Source organism: Ctenopharyngodon idella, chromosome 2, assembly GCF_019924925.1.
Source record: "Ctenopharyngodon idella isolate HZGC_01 chromosome 2, HZGC01, whole genome shotgun sequence".
Lineage (NCBI taxonomy): Eukaryota > Metazoa > Chordata > Actinopteri > Cypriniformes > Xenocyprididae > Ctenopharyngodon > Ctenopharyngodon idella.
The window spans coordinates 17,594,625-17,613,568 of record NC_067221.1 but is presented as its reverse complement, the minus strand read 5'-3'; the positions used below and the strand labels follow the sequence as shown (position 1 = coordinate 17,613,568).

Below are 18,944 nucleotides of genomic sequence, written 5' to 3'. Positions count from 1 at the left end.
GAAAGCAACACAGACTCGGGTGCGCACTTGTTCCAGAAGTAAAGTAACCTGCGCATGCGTTTTAGCCGATTAGGATGTATTTAGTTCAATAAAACACATGTAAGGGATGTTTCACCTTAGATACAAGCGAGAGTGAGCCTGCAGTGTATTCGCGCATAGTGAGTGCAATCAGGGTGGCAAATAAATGGCAATCCACCGTCTCTTCAAAAGAGCCTGTTTGCAAAATGTTCTATTCAATTTATAATTATCTAAAATGTTATAAATGAGACTACTTAAAATATTTAATTTAAATGAATTCAATATGTAAAAAAATTGTTTAAAATTAATGTTTTATTCAGAGTTTTTAAACGAATCTCCATCAAATACATTTTAACAGTCACTGGTAGCCACCTACTGGCATAATGTAATAGATACAATCTTTATTTGCGTAACAGCGTAACATTAGTTTCAAAAGTCATTTACTCATTTTGATTAGGGCTGGGTATTGACAATTTTCATGATTCGATTCCTATTTACATGCTTGTGATTCGATTCCGATTCGATTATTTTGGATGTAGTATGTCAGATACAGTACATGGCAAGTTTTCTAGAGAAAAAAAAAAAAAAAAAAAAAAAAACCTAATGTTGTAAACTACACATGGGAGTGAGTTGGTACTACATTGCTATAATATTGAAGATTAAAATTAATAAAATATATATATATATATATATATATTATATACACACACATACTGAATATGGTTTTTCTGAGGTAAATGTTACGTTACGTGACATTGTTTACAAGCTGTTTTATTGACATCTTTCCGAAGTTGAAACACTGATTGAGCTATTACACGAGACATGATACGGATTTCTGTAAGTTGTACTGTATCTTTTAACATACCTTCAGATGTTTATTTTGCACTGAAACTGGTATTAAAGCAGAGAGGATAAGTTCACATGCGCTCCGTGCTGCCGCTTCTCTTTATCTGAGGCGTTACAGCGATCTGTCACACCACATTAAAGAGAGCCAAAACGTTTTTTTTTTTTTTTTTTTGAATCTCAAAAAAAGATGGACGTCATATGAAATCTGAGAGTTTGCTTCATATTAAAAGTAACAAAGCACAAATGATATAATTGCGATTTATTGGATGGGAGGCGCGCTACATGTTCTGTTCATTCATCAACTGAAAACAGACTACACTAATCGATTCTTAGGATTTAATAATCGATATCGGTTCGTAAAAATGAGAATCGATTAAAATCAAGAAATAGATATTTTTTTTTACCCAGCCCTAACTTTGATCAGTGTTTATATCTGGCCAGGGTCTGCTAAAAATTGCCAGATGTGCTTCATCGTTGCTAGGTGGTTCTTTCCATTTTACACTGGGGCTAGTCACCCACATTATTATGTTTCTTGGGTCTGCACTATTCCCTTAAAAGCAAACAAACCAGCGCACCTTCATTTGTTGCTCAGTGATTTGGACGTGCGAAGCCAGGGGGAGGGCTTTTTTTTTGGACAACTGAGAAGGCGTGACTACTAGAAAGCTACCTTATGTGACACAGGATAAACCAAGTGTTGTTTACTCAGCTGCGTATAATAGCACCAAATTAATTAAAAAAAAAAAAAAAAAAAAACAACAACAATACATTGACCTGCGCTCCGTTTTCTATCATGCGCCATGCATGCTTGTAAGGATGCAAGATGAACGCAAATGCACCAGGGTTCCATAGAATCAAGTTAAGTGTGAAACCAGACCAACACTGCGGAGGGCACCGGGAACAATCATGCTCGAACCGCAGCAAACATGCCCAGTGTGAAAGCCCCCTTAATTTAGATATCTGAAAAGAATGCCTCTTAAAAGTTATGATAACCTCAAACAGGCTCTTTAAAAATTTAAAATGCACAACGATTAGATGAGTCAGTGATTTTTAAACTTTTGAAACTCCCTGATATTTTTACATTTTCTGACTTTAAAGACAAAAACCTGATCGGTTGTTTAAGAAAGCCCACTCACCAGCTCTAACAGCAACAGACGGAACACTTTCACCATTGGTCTGGACAGGACCTCCCGCCTCTAGACCAACAGTCTGAGAAAGAACAACAAATCGTTGAAAGAATTGTCCTATTTGCCCTGCTCATGTCACTATAAACAGATGAGGTTATCGACAAACCTGCGGAGGAGTGGGTGTGGAGGTCGTTCTCCCTCCAGACATAATCTCCTCTGTGATGTCACGTCCTCCCTGGTTGGGGTCACGTATTCTGATCTGTGAAGAACCAACTGGTAAGTCACAGGCAAGTGGATCTAAACTAACACACACCAAATGGTGTTCCCACCCACCTGTTTGCGCTCTCTCGGTTTGACTGGTGCCGACTGCTGAGGCGGAGCTTGCTGTGGAGGCGGAGCCGGTTGCTGCTGAGCGGGATTCATCATGACAGGCGTGGCGGGGACTGACGCTGGGTACTGCTGTGTCGCAGGGTAATAGGCAGCCGCTAGATCACAAAAAGAGACATGAATAAACACTAAAATATGAGAAAGTCCGCTTTAAAGTGAAGGGGACCCACATGCAAAAAGTATTCTCACACCCAAAAACACTTCCCTGAGGAAAATGTCAAACAACTCAATACTTCATTCATAAGACTCTCGTCATAAACTGCTTAATCACACTTAAATCCTAGAAAGTTTGCAGTTTGTCTAGGACATGAAGTCAAAAGTAGCACTACATCAAAGGGTACATGCTTTTAGCAGTGTTAAAACAAGACCAGCCAGGTTGAGTTAGGACAAGAGGTGTGACACAAACAGCCCTGCACTTCAGACTCACCAGGATAGCGCTGGGAGGTGAGAGGAGCTCCGTGCAGCGAGAGACGTCCGTTCTCTCTGCCCGCACCTCTCCCCCCACCCCCCCGCCTCTCCCTCCCTGCCAGAGAGGGATCTGAACTCAGCCAAAGGAGAAGGGAAGAGAGGAAAGCGAGAACGAGAGAAAGAGACAAAGGTTGAGAGTGAGTAAGAGGAAACAACAAGCAGCAGATTTAAGTGCTGAACAGGGTTAGTGAGCCAGTAATCTAAGCAGACATGAAGGGTAGAACTAGGCATTTAGTGGTTAGTTATGGAGTATTATCTAATGTAGATGACTTATCTAACGTTGACTTCCAAACAGATTCATCTTTTCTTGGCCTAACAAGGTGAACGTTACTAGGGCTGCCCCCTAATAGTCGACTAACTTTGTCGACGAGAAAAGGCTTAGTCAACCAAAATTGTATTGGTCGCAAGAAAAAAATAATAAAAAAATTCCACAGTATACACAGTACATTAGGCAGGACATCCAAACACTCATTCATCGACCTCAAATATGGCTTATCATATGAAACATGTTAGTAGTAGCAACTTTACATGGCCGCTCACTTTAACATTAAAGGGTTAGTTCACCCAAAAATGAAATTTCTGTCATTAAGTACTCACCCTCATGTCGTCCCAAACCCCTAAGACCTTCGTTTGTCTTCGGAACACAAATTAAGATTTTTTTGATAAAATCCGAGGGTATCTGATCCGCACATCTGCAGCAACATCATTGCACCTTTTGAGGTCCAGAAAGGTACTAAAGACATCGATAAAATGGACCATATAACAAAATGGACTATAGTGGTTCAACCTTATTATGAAGCGACGAGAATCCTTTTTGTGTGCAAAAAAAAATAATAACGACTTTATTCAACAAATTCATCTGTCCCCTGTCATACTGCTACGCTATTTTTATTTTTGTTCAGTAGTGGCCGGCTCCTGTGTCAGCATCACACGCATGTGTCGTGCTGCTCACGTGACCAGTTCCGGCTAATACTGAGCCGCCTTTTGGACGTAAAAACACTGAAGCTCTGCAGCGAAAATAGTGTAGCAGTATGACAGGGGACAGATGAATTTGTTGAATAAAGTCGTTATTTTTGTGCACAAAAAGTATCCTCGTCGCTTCATAATATAAAGGTTGAACCACTATAGTCACGTTGACCATTTTATCGATGTCTTTAATACCTTTCTGGACCTCAAAAGGTGCAATGACGTTGCTGCCTACGTGTGAATCAGATACCCTCGGATTTCATCAAGTATCTTAATTTGTGTTCCAAAGACAAACGAACGTCTTACGGGTTTGGGACGACATGAGGGTGAGTACTTAATGACAGAAATTTAATTTTTTAGTGAACTAACCCTTTAACCTAGAAAAATGAGCTGAATAGTAACGCGCTTACTGCATGGCGGCTAACATGGAGGCGTCGGTGCACTTGCAATTAAAATACTCCGTCATTTTTGGTCATCATGCAGATAAGAGTAACACATCTTTTGAATCTGTAAAGAGTCTACTTTTGTTTGCGTGCACTCACAATATCATTAACATCATTACTTCTGCCGGTGCGCTGTGGCAAGCTTTATGCATGCGCTTGAACGCTGATTAGGCTATGTAGGCATTAAAGGCTCATTATTATGATTTATATGGTTCATTAAGAAACGTGCGATTAGTTGACTAATGCTTAAAATGAACGACTACTAGTCAAGCAGAAAAATCTTTAGTCGAGGGCAGCCCTAAATGTTGCAAAACCTACCCAGAACATGTCCAGGTCATTTTTCATTCCAAAAATCAAAAGCATGGACTAAGAAACTATATAGCCACTGAAGTTTTTGTCCCATTGTTAAGATGTGGTCAAATTTAATTTTTACAAGTGAAATCTAGCAGATTTCTCAAGGGTTCAAATTGGTCATGCAAGTTTGCTGCACTGACCGACAGAAGCTGCTTGGTTTGAAAGAAACTTCTGTGTAAGCTGTGCTTCATATGGCTGGCACAATTTTTTCCTTCTGGAACTGAGTGCAACTTTAACAGGAATGCAAACTCATCAGAGGTGACAAAGATGTGAAACATACCCCAACTGCAGAAGAAACAAAAGGGGGGGGGGGGGGGGGGGGCTTTAGAAGGGGATACCGAAAGTGGTTTGCTGATCTTCGCACACTGGATGCAAAACACGCATCTTTAAAATGAGAAAACATTTCAGAATCCTGGATAACGCACTATAACTGCATTATTATAATACAGATCACAGTTCTCCCATGATTCTGAAAACAAAATAACATGTAATTTGCTTGAGGTTCTCACAAAATGTTCCATTTAATTTATAATTATCTAAAATGTTATAAATGAGGCTACTTTATTTTAAATTAATTAAATACATAAAATAAAATGTTTAAAATTAATGAAGACTTTTGTCCAGAGTTTTTGAACAAATCTCCATCAAATACATTTTAACAGTCACTGGTAGCCACCTATTGGCATAATGTAATAGATACAATCTTTATTTCCGTAACAGCGTTAGTTTCAAAAGTCATTTTCTCATTTTGATCAGTGTTTATATCTGGCCAGGGTCTGCTAAAAATTGCCAGATGTGCTTCATCATTGCTAGGTGGTTCTTTCCATTTTATACTGAAGTTAGTTACCCACATTATTATGTTTCTTGGGTCTGCGCTATTCCCTTCAAAGCAAACAAACCAGCGCACCTTTATTTGTTGCTTAGTGATTTGCACGTGCAAAGCCAGGGGGAGGGTGTTTTTTTTTTTTTTTGTGGACAACTGAGAAGCCGTGATTCTCATGATTTCATTCACCGTGACCCTGTCCAAAGACTGCCCTCGCAGACACCCCCTCCCCCACCCTTTTCAAAAACTCATCAGATCTAGATGAATCACAATAATGGCCTATTTTGGCTCCAAAACAGTGGATTTCACCGAAAGGTGACAAGTTTGCATCCCTGCTTTAAGCACATTAACTTCATTCTCATCATCAAAAATCACCATGGGTGAAAAAAAAATGATACAGAATGGAAGCCAATCATCAAGTTGAAGTGTGTAATTTTGGAACCAATGGCAGAACTGCAAAAATGTTTTCAAACATGAAAAGTGATAGTTCACCCAAAAATGATGTTCTAAAAATGTTCTACAGACTGTGGCAAGAGCACTTTTGAGTGAAAGGAACAAGTTAAATAAGCAAGAAAGAACATGTTACTGGCACAAGGCACAGTAAAGAGAGGGTTGGGTGGTTCAAACAAGCAGGGGAGGCCCAGAGCAGAGCCTCTTACCATATGTACCATATTCAGCTGGACTGCTTCCAGCGTAGAAGCCTGCAGTTCCGCTGGATACAGAGTATTGCTGGGTCGGGGGCATGTAGGGGGGGCGGTACTACAATAGAAAATGAAAGGTTATTAGACAAATGAACAACCTTACAAAAAAAAAAAAAAAAAAAAAAAAAAAAACAGCTGTTAAGAGTAAAAGTTACCTGTCCATGTAGAAAAAAAGTATGGCCCTGAGAGTTGGCGAATGGCAACTGTTGCTGGGGAATCATCATAACCTGTGAGGTAGGTTGGTAGACATGAGTGGGTGCAACGGACCGGGGGGTGTTGCTGGGTGGGACCCGAGGGGCACTGCCTTGCATGTTGGGCCGGTTGGCGTAGTACGGCTTTTGAGGAAATGAGAGAGAGTCAGAAAACAAGCTGCACATGACCAAACCTTACATTTTTCCTGTTACTTTAAGAAGCCTTCACACTACATTCACATCTATTCATATACATGCATACGCAGGACCAAATTTTCATCAGCCATTAATCTTTTCTTCAGTGTCGCATGAGCCTTCAAAAATCATTCTAATATGCAGATTTGGTGCTCAAGAAACATTATTATGAATGTTGAAAACAGTTGGGCTGCTTAATTTTTTTGGAAGCAGTGATAATTTTTTCAGGATTCCTTGATTCCTTTCAGTCTTTACTAACATTATAAAATGTTAATACTGTCACTTTTGATCAATGTAATAAAAAAACACTCTGATGAGCCAAGCCATCAGAGCCAAACTGAAAACCTTATTTAAAAAAAAAAAAAAAAAAAGGTATGTATTGAACCATGGGCTAACTGTATTGCTGCATCCCTAGTAGTTATCTTGAATGTTTAAAGCCTAGTGAGACCGTACCTTTTCTAAACATGACACCAGCTCACAGCAATTAATGAATTTTACTTTATGGTCATTCTTAACATGGAATTAAAATGACCCCATTTTCTTAACACAAATTTCCAGTCTTAATGTGCATGATTCATCAGTGTAACTATGAATTTTACACTTTAAAATGTACATATAAGACAAGAACTCTGGAAAGTCTGATTATAATGGCTGTGAACAGAGGGAGAGAAGAGAGGGACAGTTACCTGCAGTGACCTGAATCCACCCTTCAGCCACACAAAATATCAGAAGAAATAGAGTGGAGAGGAGGCGTGAGAGAGAAACAGACAACAACAAGCAGCAGTAAACATTAGCCATAAGCAGTGAAAGCAAGATTCCCACATGCACGGTTAAGAGCCGGAGAAATATAATGCAAGCACAACAGAGGTCAGTGGCACACAGAGAACAAGGTGTTAAAGGGTTAGTTCACCCAAAAATGAAATTTCTGTCATTAAGTACTCACCCTTATGTCGCTCCAAACCCGTCAGACCAGCAACATAATTACTGTCATTCAAGGTCCAGAAAGGTATTAAAGACATTGTTAAAATAGTCCACGTGACTACAGTGGTTCAACATTAATGATATGAAGTGACGAGAATACTTTGTGTGTAAAAACAAAAAAAAAAACAACGACTTTATTCAACAATTTCGTCTCTACATGTAGAAGACTGACAGGGAAGAGAAGAGTTTGTTGAATAAAGTCTTTACTTTTTGTACGCAAAAATATTTTAATTGCTTCAACATTAAGGTTGAACCACTGTAGTCAAAAAAAAACTTGGATTTCATCAAAAATATCTTAATTTGTGTTCCGAAGATGAACAAAGTCTTGTGGGTTTGAAACAACATGAGGGTGAACTTAATGATAGAAATGTAATTTTTGGGTGAACTAACCCTTCAATGGTGAACAGATTAGACCCAAAAACAGCTATTAAAACACATGCAGCCTCTGACAATTAGGGTTGGGAATCCAAAAAAAAAAAAAGTAGTTATTCAGAATTGCATCAACAGTATTCAAAAGTATTTTTGTTTAGTGCTTTTGAGTGAGGCAGGAATGGATGCTTCTTCAAATGTACTAAAAAAAAAAAATCTAAATCAGAACAAGATTCATGAAACGTATGAATCCCAACCCTATTGACAATGGACATGAATATATGGAAAAACCAGCAAGAGGAGCACATAGATGCAATAAAACATGTAGTATATTAGACTTGTTTGTTTGTTTGTTTGTTTTTGTACAGACAGAAGACTTCTTATAACCAAGCAGGCTCCAGTTTAGGAAAATTGGTAGTACCTGTTGGTGTAAAGCACGAGGCCCTGGCGCAAACTGGGAGGAAAGTAAAGAGTAAAAGGTCAAAGTTGAGATGCAAAAAGGAGTCAGACTCTGCCATACATGCACAGTTTTTCCTCCAACACGAGCAGGAATTAGGACACCTAGCTAAGCCACAAAACACACTGAAGGCTTTGTCAGTCATGAAGAGTTTCAAGGCTTGAAGATGGTGTACCTGTCTGGGTTGCGGTGCAGTGTTCATTTGTGGAGATGGCCCGGGAAAGACAACTGAGGGAGGCTGGCCTGGGGGATAGGCACCCTGTAAAAGAAATGGAAACACTGACAATGTTAAATATGACCCAAATCATCCTCCTCATATCTGTAAGTTTCTCCAAATTCACTTTCACCTGTGTCAGTCCTGGTGATTGGGCAGGGTGGGGAACGGCAGGGGGTCCTGTTATAGGCTGAGGTGGTTTATTCATTTCCTGTGGTTCTGCATGAGGGGGCCTCACACTTGCCTGCCAAACTGGAGAGTCAGCAAATCACAATTGAGGAATAAAAGGATACAACCAAACAAGTTATATTAAAACAGGCCAACTTTTCAAAATGAAATTCAACAGTGAAATATATAATGTGCATTTTAAATAATAATTTGTGAAAATCATACCTCTAATTTAGTATTCTGAATCTCTGGAAGAGTCCTTGTGTAGTGTGTCCTTTAGCAATTCACCCTGGAGAGGAACAAGAAACAATTAGTTTGCATAGACACGCATGATTCTGGATAAATTGAGAATCAATCTTGAAAATCAAGATTTTTGTCGTCTCAAACAGATCACGATTCTCCCACAATTCTGAACAAACTAAACAAAACATGAAATTTATTAGAGGTTCTGACAAAATGTTAAAGGTTTAGTTCACCCAAAACTGAAATTTCTGCAGGCTTCTGTATTTACGTCCGAACGTCAACTCAGCATTGGCCGAAGCTGAACACGTTAGCAGCACGACGCATGCATGTGCGAAAAGTATTACCGTTGCTTCATAACATTAAGGTTGAACCACTGTAGTCACATTGACTATTTTAACCATGTTTTTAACTACCTTTCTGGACATCAAATGGTGCAATGATGTTGCTGCCCATGTGTGGATCAGATACCATCGGATTATCAAAAATATCTTAGTGTTCCGAAGATGAACAAAGGTCTTACGGGTGTGGAACAACATGAGGGTGAACACTTAATGACAGGAATTTCTTTTTTGGTGAACCCGTTAATTCCTGCAATCTACTTGAAATGTTTAATCTGAATCATTAAAAAAAAAAAAAAAAAAAATTTTTTTTAAAATCATCAAGTTTGAATGAATGATTCAATGACAAATACACTGTTTAATAGTCACTTGTTGCCACCTGGATTTGAATGCTCTGGTGTGATCATAGGCTACCCATCAAAGGTTTAACAGACAGGCAAATCACTGTCATTCAGAAATTAGATCACATGGTGTTTGAATCGAGATCTTTTAACAATTAGTCGTGCACCTCTACAGTCAGACTGAAATAACTTGTCCTTTTAAAATGTCATGTAAATGCTGTAGACTGACAAATCACCAGTCTGGTTTTCGCAAAGTGGGACTAACAGACCTACACAATGTTCTCCGTTTCAATTAACACACAAGCGAAAAATCAAGCTACAATTTGCCTCAGTGTTATGAGCACACTCCAAAAGCAAGAGGTGACTCTCAATGTGTTCCTTTTCAAATACCTTTTCAAATACTCAATGTGTTACCTTTCAAATTAGGGCTGGGCGATAAAACGATAACGATATGTATCGCGATAGACACGTGATCGATATCAATAAAAAATGTGTTCGATAAAACGTTCAATTTTTTTTTATTCTTCGTCGGAAGAAAACAGAGGTTGCGAAGCAAGTTTGGTTGCATTAACAAAGGCACTCGCTCTCTGGTAACCTAGCAACGTAGGGAGTGACATGCTAACAGCCAATCATGTAACAGTATCACGTTTGGTTGCGCCATATCGTTGTCTCGTGCTGGTCTGCTGGATTCCTCTTCAGTAACCGGCGACTGATAGGCAGAAAATGAGTGCCGCAGCGAGCGAGGAAATTGTAAATAAAAGAGGAAAAGTCAGCTCGCCAGTATGGCAGCTTTTTGGATATTATAAGTCTGACCGTAGTCAGACCAATGTCGTCTGCAAATTATGCAAGACCGTCGTCCCCGCCAAGACTGGTAATACCACGAACTTGATGTACCACCTTAGCCGCGCTCACCCTTTGGAGCACAGCCGTATTCAACCAACAACATCTGTAGCTGCAACACCGCACAACATTTTAATTATTTGAGTTTTCCATGGTTGTTGACATTTCTGTCTTAATAACTGAGGGGATTATGATCAGAGGAAGGTTAAGTTTAAAATAAAAATGTTTAAATGTAATATATTTTTCTCCTGGTCCTTATTTTAAATGGGTCATAAAAAATATCAATAATTATCGATATCGACCGATATGAAACACTGATATCGTGATACAGTTTTCAGCCATATCGCCCAGCCCTATTTCAAATACTGTCATGTACACAACCCGTGTGCAAAACACATGAATGCACAGTAGAGTCTGCAAAGCTTCACGAGAGAGGGTGTTAAATTACCACGTCTCAAACCACATAACATTACAATAATAATGAACGTAAACAACTTACAGAGCTCTTACTTGTACTGCTGCAGATTCATTTTGGTATTAATAGTGTTGACATAGAAACGCATAAATCAGAGTCTGAGGACGTAAACAGCTCTGGGTCGATTGCCACAGGTTGCCATCTTGCAATTACGGTTACAACATGGTGTGAACACAGCATAAGTTGGTTGCTTTGGTTCAGGAGGAACTGTAAAAGGTGGCTATTTGTTTTTGACATTCAGTGGCTGCCCGTCTACAACTCTGCGTAGCCTCACGTTGATGACGTGTGATGTCAGCGTGAGAAGAGTGCGCGGAGGTATCGAAATGCATATGTTGACGGGCAGGTAGGACATCATATGCGATGGACCGAATGCAATGATAGGACAAACATTTTTTGGTCCAGAGACTTCCACAGAAGAAAAAAAGCACACATTTTAAGAATTAGACCACTTCTATTATTGATTGCCAACAGGATGTGAAGAGAGTTTCAACCAGTATAACAAAAAGTGTTAATAAAACAAATTGCCTACCCTACCTTTAATAAAGCTTCAGCTGCATCAATAACAATGGACCAAGTTCCATCAATGACGGACATGACTCAAGCATTCTAATGTCAAACATGACTGCAGCAAAGAAGGGAACTATAGGACACACCAGTTATACTGCGGTAATGATGTACACCGTGTACCTAATTACACTCCAAGAAAGCCTGAATGAATGATCTCTGTGAGCAAGTAAAGAACGGGTGGGGGACTACTAGTGTCAATTGAGATAAGACCACACCACACCCTTAAGATCTCAAACACACAGAGACAGAATGCGTATTTAACACAATCTCCCAGCTCAGCTGAGAAAAGAAAGGGAATGCACAGGAGAGCAGCTGGAGAGCTCAGGCCAAGGGTTATAGAGATGTAGGCTCTTCATTCTGGGAGTGTCTGTCTGCCCCCTGTGACCCTCACACAAAAGAGCAGGACTTACCATCCGACTCTGTGTTTTTGATCCCGACAGATGGCAACCAATAAACACCCTCAGACCCTCTCAAAAAGACGACTTTCTGGAAGACAGCAGACGGGGGAGGACGAATGATGCTACTAAGGAACTGAAGCACGTGGGGAATGCGCTTCCTTCAGAGGGAACATGAGAGCCTCTGACAGATCACAAAGGCCCAACTAAATTTATGAATTTCTTACTCGAAGATAAAAGGAAAAATACAGAAGAACGGGTCAAAGAGGTATTGGTGTCAGTGACAGAGAGAACCTAGAACTAAACAAGCTAAACATGGGATGTTTATAGCATGAGGGGGGGAAGGGCAGGCCACACGCGTGTTCAATATAGCCCGATGCCCAGCCATCCATGACATCCAGATGAAGTATTTGTGGGGTGGTGGGGGAGGGAACACCAGGCTCAGAGTTATGATCAATGCATTTGGGAGACTTTCACAAAAAGCCATTGGCTTGTACGGCAAACATCATAAAGTCCATCCCTAAATTTAGTGGCAGTTTAAAGGCAAAAGTGTTTTTTTTTTTTGTTTGTTTGTTTTTTTGTTACACATGTGTGCAGAGTTGAGCACAGCCTTTTAGGGTACACTGTAAAAAATGAATGTGATTTTAACAGTGAAATATTGTAAAAATGCTACGGAAAAAAAAAAATTGTAAATAGGTTAACAGTAAGTTCCAGTACTATATACAGGGAAAAACTGTAGAAGCTCTTACAAGACATTTTATGTAATTTTCACAGTAAAATGCTGTAAATTTTACAATTTTTAGAAGTAAAAAAGAACAAATCAATGTATAATTTACAGTCAAAAACTGTAAACTGATATTCCCACAGTTCCCTGTGTGACACTCCACATTTGAAAGTATTTTGTTTAAAAAAATCATGTTTCTTAATAGTTTTTGTTATCAGTTATGTACATTAGGGTTTTATGTTATATCTTCTGTTGTTTAATGAATGTTTATTGCATTATGTAAGTGTTGTGGGTTACCATGATGGTGTTTTGCGTTTGCGTGAATGACTCTTTGCACCCTCTTTACATTAGTATATACTTCAGCTCGTGGAAAAGCTATTTGTGATGAACTCTGATTCTTCATGTGGCTTTCTCTTTTACCACCTGCATTATTATGGTGGTTGTCAATATATGTTAAAGGTACAAAACAGATTTTAGTAGTAGTATGCATTGTTGAATTTACTTGTTTACATTCAAATTTTCTTGTTTGTAAATTACAGTTTTATACTGTAAAATTGACAGTTTGTTCTGTAAATGTGTTTACAGTTTCTGTATTTTTTACAAAAGTATTCTGGCAACCACAGCTGCCAAAATTATTTTGTAAAAACTACGGAATATTTTTTACAGTGTATTCTTCATTTCATAGCATATGCGAACACAGGCTCTCGACTAGGGCTGTGCAATATGGACAAAAAAAAATGCTATCACAATTTTTATGAATATTTCGATTGTGATTTATTTGAAACAATATTTCTTTACGCACATACTTGTCTTACAGAGAAAATTTGCATAATTTATACAGGATGGTGTTGGTTATTTCTTTATGCCCTTTTCATATGTTTTGTTCACAAATGCATGTAGAATAAAATTTTGTTCACCTGGTTTGGAATGTTCCACTGTTTTTCTATGTAAATGCACTAAACGGGCATCTCTAAAGGGTTAGTTCACCCAAAATAATGACATTTCTGTCATTTACTCATCCTCATGTCGTTCCAAACCCATAAGGCTTTCGTTCATCTTCAAAACACAAATGAAGATATTTTTAATGAAATCTGAGCAATTTCTGTCCCTCCATTGACAGTCTACGCAACTACCACTTTGACGCTTCAAAAAGTTTATAAAGAGCAGTTAAGTCCAAATTTTCAGAAGACAATCACTTTATATGATGATCAGATTGAATTTAGGCTTTTATTCACAGCGAACATAAAAAGAAGCTCGACTACCTGCTTGACGAGTAAGAACAACCAACATTGGTTTTTGTGGAAGCTCAAAAGTGCTGCGTAACACGAGAACGAACCTCATTGGTTCTTTCAAGTCAAGCAATCATGAGCTTCCATTTTCCATAACTGATGTGTGCGTTGACGAATGCCTGTGAATAAAAGCCTAGATTTAATCCGTTTATCATATAAAGCAATCGTGTCTCTTCAGAAAAATTGACTAAACGACTGAATTCATATGAATTAGTTTTACGATCTCTTTATGAACTATTTGAAGCATCAAACTGGTAGTTCTGTAAACTCGCACTCGCGTCTTGCAGCATCTCGCGCATGACAGCGTTTCTACGCAGCGCTCAAGGTAGAAGTTGTTCAACCTAAGAAATGCATCTCTAGACCTGCATCTTGTTTTCAACCGCAAAAAACGTGCTGTGTGAATGTTTTGCCACAACAGACCAATTTTGTGTTTGCAAACAGTGATGACGTTTTGGGCGGAGCATATCTGGTGGCAGAAAATTACGTTCTGCAGTAGCAGTCTATAGAAGCCACAGAATTTAAGAATAAAAAAAGGTTCATTTCAAGTTTAGATCTCAGAATAAGATCCTCAGAATTGCAAGTTTATATCCCGCAATTCAGACTTTTTTTCCCCCTCAGAATTGATATAAACTCACAATTGCGAATTATAATGTCCGAACTGGTCATTGATTGTGAAAAAAAATGTTATAGGCCGTTTAAAAGTTATATATGTAAAATGTTATAGGTTTAAATATTATTTCATGCTGTAACTGCTATGTATGTCCCTTAAGAACCAAATATTATGTAGACTGTTTACATAGACTAATCAATGCAGGTGTTATCAGTCCAGTCTGTGACTTGTGTAGCTTCAAAGGGCGTCTTCAACGATGGTATTCTATAAAAATGAAGACTATATTTTTTGCATTCCGATTCTGACATCCAAAGACACAAAACATTTCTCTTATTCTGTGGATTTTGCACATTTTCCTCCACTTGTTACCTATTTTTCTGCCACCACTATGCGTGCGCAGCTGCAAGTGACGTATGCTCCAAATGGGTCTATAGTTAGATAGTTCTTGCAAATTCCCTGGATCTATGACACATCATCTCTCCTGTATGCAAAATATTCTCGAACCACAAATGTTGATTTTTTTTTGGCCAAGTCCTTAACCCGTCCTGAATTCACCTTCCCTGTTTTTAGTGTGCATTTAGATTGCACACTGAGGGGGCTAGCAGAAAAATCATGCTTTCTGCAGTTTAGAAAATCACGCATGCTCACGTTGCAATTTAATTGTGACTGATTAATCGCACAGCCCTACTCGACACATGCGCACTTGAAAGTTTCATCCTTGTCCTGTGTCTGCGCCATTTCTCTCTAAAAGTTATGAATGCTGTGTCCAGTAGTTTGTTATTGCTGTTCCAGCTCCATTTCTTTTTCAACAAACTAAGGCCCAGGGAAGAGTGGTTTCACTGATTAGCGAAAGAAAAAAAAAAGAAAAAAACAAAAGAAATTCAATGTAAATGTGCAGGCTGCACATATAGAGTATGCACGGTTACAAAAATTATTAGCAGTTAAGTATCACAAAGGCCAATACATCAGCCAATATTTGTTGAAGTGTCCATTTGTAGCCTGCATAAAAACACGTGTACTCTGTGCGTGATGGTTGGTCCGTGCGAATTGAATGTGGACAGGAGAGTTGTCACTGGAGACACTTTAAACCCTTGATTTTAAGCTATGCTGTGCTATATCCAGTTGTCCACTAGGTCATATTCATGTCATTTTCTTGCTGTATGTAAAATTAGTGTTTCCTTGTCTTTATTTATGATTCCCAGTGTGCACAAACCTACCAGATTGCTGACTATCCTGTTGGTTACAGTGTTTACTTCCTTTTTAATTCATTTTTTAAACAATTTATTTGTGAAAATACTGTAATACGATTACACGATTAAGAAGTCGCCATCTAAAGTATAAGTCTTTAACAGATTTAATTCAAATTATTTCTAATTTATTAAATATTAAGTAAAATAGGCTAATTATAAATATATCGGCTTTACATCAGCCATCCTGCTGTTGCCAACTGCATAAACATAGCTACTATGTTAAGACTGTCTTAAAAACTAGTCTGACCAACTAGCAGTTAGTCAGTGTAATAAATCTTACCCCCGGTTTCACAGACAAGGCTTAAGCCTAGCAACAGACTAAAATGCATGTTTGAGCCGTTTTAAGTGAAAGCAACTCGCACTCACATTTCTTAAATATGTCAGTGCCATTGTTTTGTCTCAAGATGCACACCAAAAAATGTTTTTTCTAAGGCACATTTTATACTCAAATTCCCTAACTAAGGATTAATCCTGGCTTAATCTAGCTCTGTCTGTGAAACTAGGCCTTTGTTTTTGGAATCAAATTAGACCAATCTCCTTTTTCATGTAAATGAACTTATGACCAGTCCTAAAGAAAAAAATGAGATGACTAGCTTGAAAAACTAGTCTAAGCATTTTATGCAACTGGCCACAAGACAAACTTAAAGAATCATAAAACCAGATAAACACTTGATTCAAAGGCTCTTTTTGGCAACTATTACCCTTAATGGTTGTTGCAGAGAACCATATTTTGCAGATTTAATTTAAAAAATTGAAGTTGACAATTTACTCATCTTCATGTTTCAAGCATAAATAACTTTCTTCCACCTAACACAAAAGTACATGTATTATACATTCACTTCCATTGCATATTTTACCACACAATAAATGGTAACAGGCTGTCATTCTGCATAACATGTTTTTCGCAGAAAAAAAGAGGGTGTATGCGCAATTAAAAAAAAAAAAAAAAAAAAAAAGTTCATTTTAGGGTTAACTACCCCCACTATGGTGATTCATATGTCAGAGCCACGAGGAAATTAATTAACCAAACAGGCTGATTCAATTATGAAATCCTCATGATACTGAAACACTAAGTTAAACTCAAACATCAAAAAAAAAAAAAAAAAAAGAAAGAAAAGAAAAGAAAAACAAAAAGAGACGCTTTAAACAGTTTTAAAACTCGTACTCGTTGCGGAACAGACAGACAGAAGAGCAAGGGTAACGTTTTCCAAATGTCAAGTTTTCTGCACGCTGTGTTCCCTGAAGCTGCTCCTACAGACGTGTCACACCGCAGCCATGATGCTCTGCCGGTGTGGCTAACAGTGCTAGCCTCCATATGGCACTGACACGCTCACATCCACTCCACTATCTATACCATAACAACATAGATTCATGCCCAAGCCAAGATTTAACCACCTCCACACACCATCCGCGAAAAAACTCACCTCGACACCCATTTGAGAAAACTATAAAATCAACCCGGGCCTTCAGTAAATGTGAGGGGAAGTGCCCATTCCACCGCACTAGCTTATTAGCTACCCCCCTCTAAATCAATGACATGGTTAAAGCCGACGGTCGGTGAGGTTGTCTCCGGTTCGTTTAACTATATCGTATGTAAGACTTCGGTAAAGTTGCGGTCGTTGAGGAAAAACGTTACGCGCTGCACAAACTTATTCTAACGTGCGCGTGGCGACATTCCTTCTATACGTCACACGAGACGGTTAAAAATGCTGTTAAAATACCAGAGAGCAAGCCATCCACAGCCCGTGTAAACCCAAACTGGACGGCACAAAACTGTCCCAAATTGATATGTTCCCCAAATGTAAGTGGACTGACTCCCAGAATTATGAGCAATAGGAATGTGTAAAACTGGAAAAAGCGTAGTCCCTGGGAAGTAAAGCCCAGGAAATACATAACTGGCTTATCATTGTGGTAAAGTGGGAAAATAACTAGCGACAAGTCAAAAGAAAAGCGTTTAACGAAGAAAAATGTTTGATACCTGGCCACACAAAAACATTAAACCCGTCGTGAGAATCAATCTAGGCCTGCTTGGCCCCTACGATTATCGGTTTAGACGCGGCTATCAAAGTTAGCATAAGCAATAGGATTTACTCACCCGGCACCGCAGACAAATGGGAAAACTTGAGGGCAAGACTTCGTCAACGTGTTTCTTGAAAGTTTGTTTTTTTATTTTTCGTTACTAACAAAGGGCGTCTTGGTTCCCACAGGTATATTTGGTTTACTCAAGTGATAAGTGTTGGCTAGCGGCTGACACTTTAGGTTTAAATCCCATGTAGCGTGCAAAGCAAGAAAAAGTGACAGTATGGGGGGAAAAGATAATAAATACAGTTTTCAGATGTTACTACTGACAAAGTTGATGCCCCCAAGACAAGCCTCTTGACTGGAGGTCCATGTTTAAGGCGCGGATGGTGACGGATTGCCGGTAAGTTGATCACACTTCTCTTAATAAACGCGATTAGAACAGAGCCATGGTGCTTCAGCGCTTCTCCCCTTGAGCCCGCAGAACCGGACGGAGTGCTCGTTGAGCCGCGTGGGTACTTCCGGGTTAATCAACCTGAGCGCTGCGGGGTCATTCGCCAAGGGTAGAAACAAGGCGCTATAATAAAAGTCTCCTGCACTCATAAATATTTAAGATTGTTAGTTTATGTATATAGCTACGCATACAGAAAAATAATGAAATACTCACGTGTATATTGAAATGTTGCAAGAAATAGCTATAAAACGAAGCGTGAGTGAGTATAAACCAGTAAGGCACGGACTGGATTTAGCCTATATATATAACATGAAATGGAAAGAAAACATAAAATGCGACATTCAGTATGCAATTAATTGTGTGAAAGTAATTTATGTAAAATAACAATAACATGAATAACATAAAATAACATGTTGCCATCAATACAATATACAATGAAACTGAGCATAAATAAAGCACGAAATGTATTTATTTTTGTAAATTTAAAAGCATCATGAATAAATGACTATATAAAGAAACTTTGCATAGCGCTTTTTACAATACATTTCGTTTCAAAGCAGCTTTACTTAAAATGCATGTGTTTACATTACAATTTAGAGTGATCTTTTATCAAAGGTGACTGTCTAAGTAATGGATTTCAGAAATGTATATGCAAACCATGCAGTTAGCTGTATAATATAAACAATGTATTAAT

At 38.6% G+C, this 18,944-nt stretch overlaps 1 protein-coding gene across 10 annotated transcripts in view; it reads right to left on the bottom strand.

The window, feature by feature from the left end:
• Positions 1 to 18,305, bottom strand: part of eif4g1a (eukaryotic translation initiation factor 4 gamma, 1a) — a 32,541-nt gene extending 14,236 nt beyond the window's left edge. For 2 of the 10 annotated variants that reach the window (XM_051914068.1, XM_051914086.1), the window contains exons 1-12: positions 17,873 to 18,305; positions 8,931 to 8,994; positions 8,671 to 8,789; positions 8,499 to 8,582; positions 8,288 to 8,320; positions 7,203 to 7,223; positions 6,286 to 6,465; positions 6,089 to 6,188; positions 2,803 to 2,913; positions 2,322 to 2,473; positions 2,155 to 2,247; positions 1,998 to 2,070 (exon numbers count right to left, since the gene is read on the bottom strand). In XM_051914068.1, coding sequence (XP_051770028.1) covers positions 1,998 to 2,070; positions 2,155 to 2,247; positions 2,322 to 2,473; positions 2,803 to 2,913; positions 6,089 to 6,188; positions 6,286 to 6,465; positions 7,203 to 7,223; positions 8,288 to 8,320; positions 8,499 to 8,582; positions 8,671 to 8,745 — 922 coding nt within the window. In that variant the 5' untranslated portion in view covers positions 8,746 to 8,789; positions 8,931 to 8,994; positions 17,873 to 18,305. The remainder of the gene's footprint in view (positions 1 to 1,997; positions 2,071 to 2,154; positions 2,248 to 2,321; positions 2,474 to 2,802; positions 2,914 to 6,088; positions 6,189 to 6,285; positions 6,466 to 7,202; positions 7,224 to 8,287; positions 8,321 to 8,498; positions 8,583 to 8,670; positions 8,790 to 8,930; positions 8,995 to 17,872) is intronic. The other 8 variants (XM_051914078.1, XM_051914143.1, XM_051914151.1 and 5 more) reach the window with 8 other exon arrangements.
• Between the last annotated feature and the right edge of the window lie 639 nt (positions 18,306 to 18,944).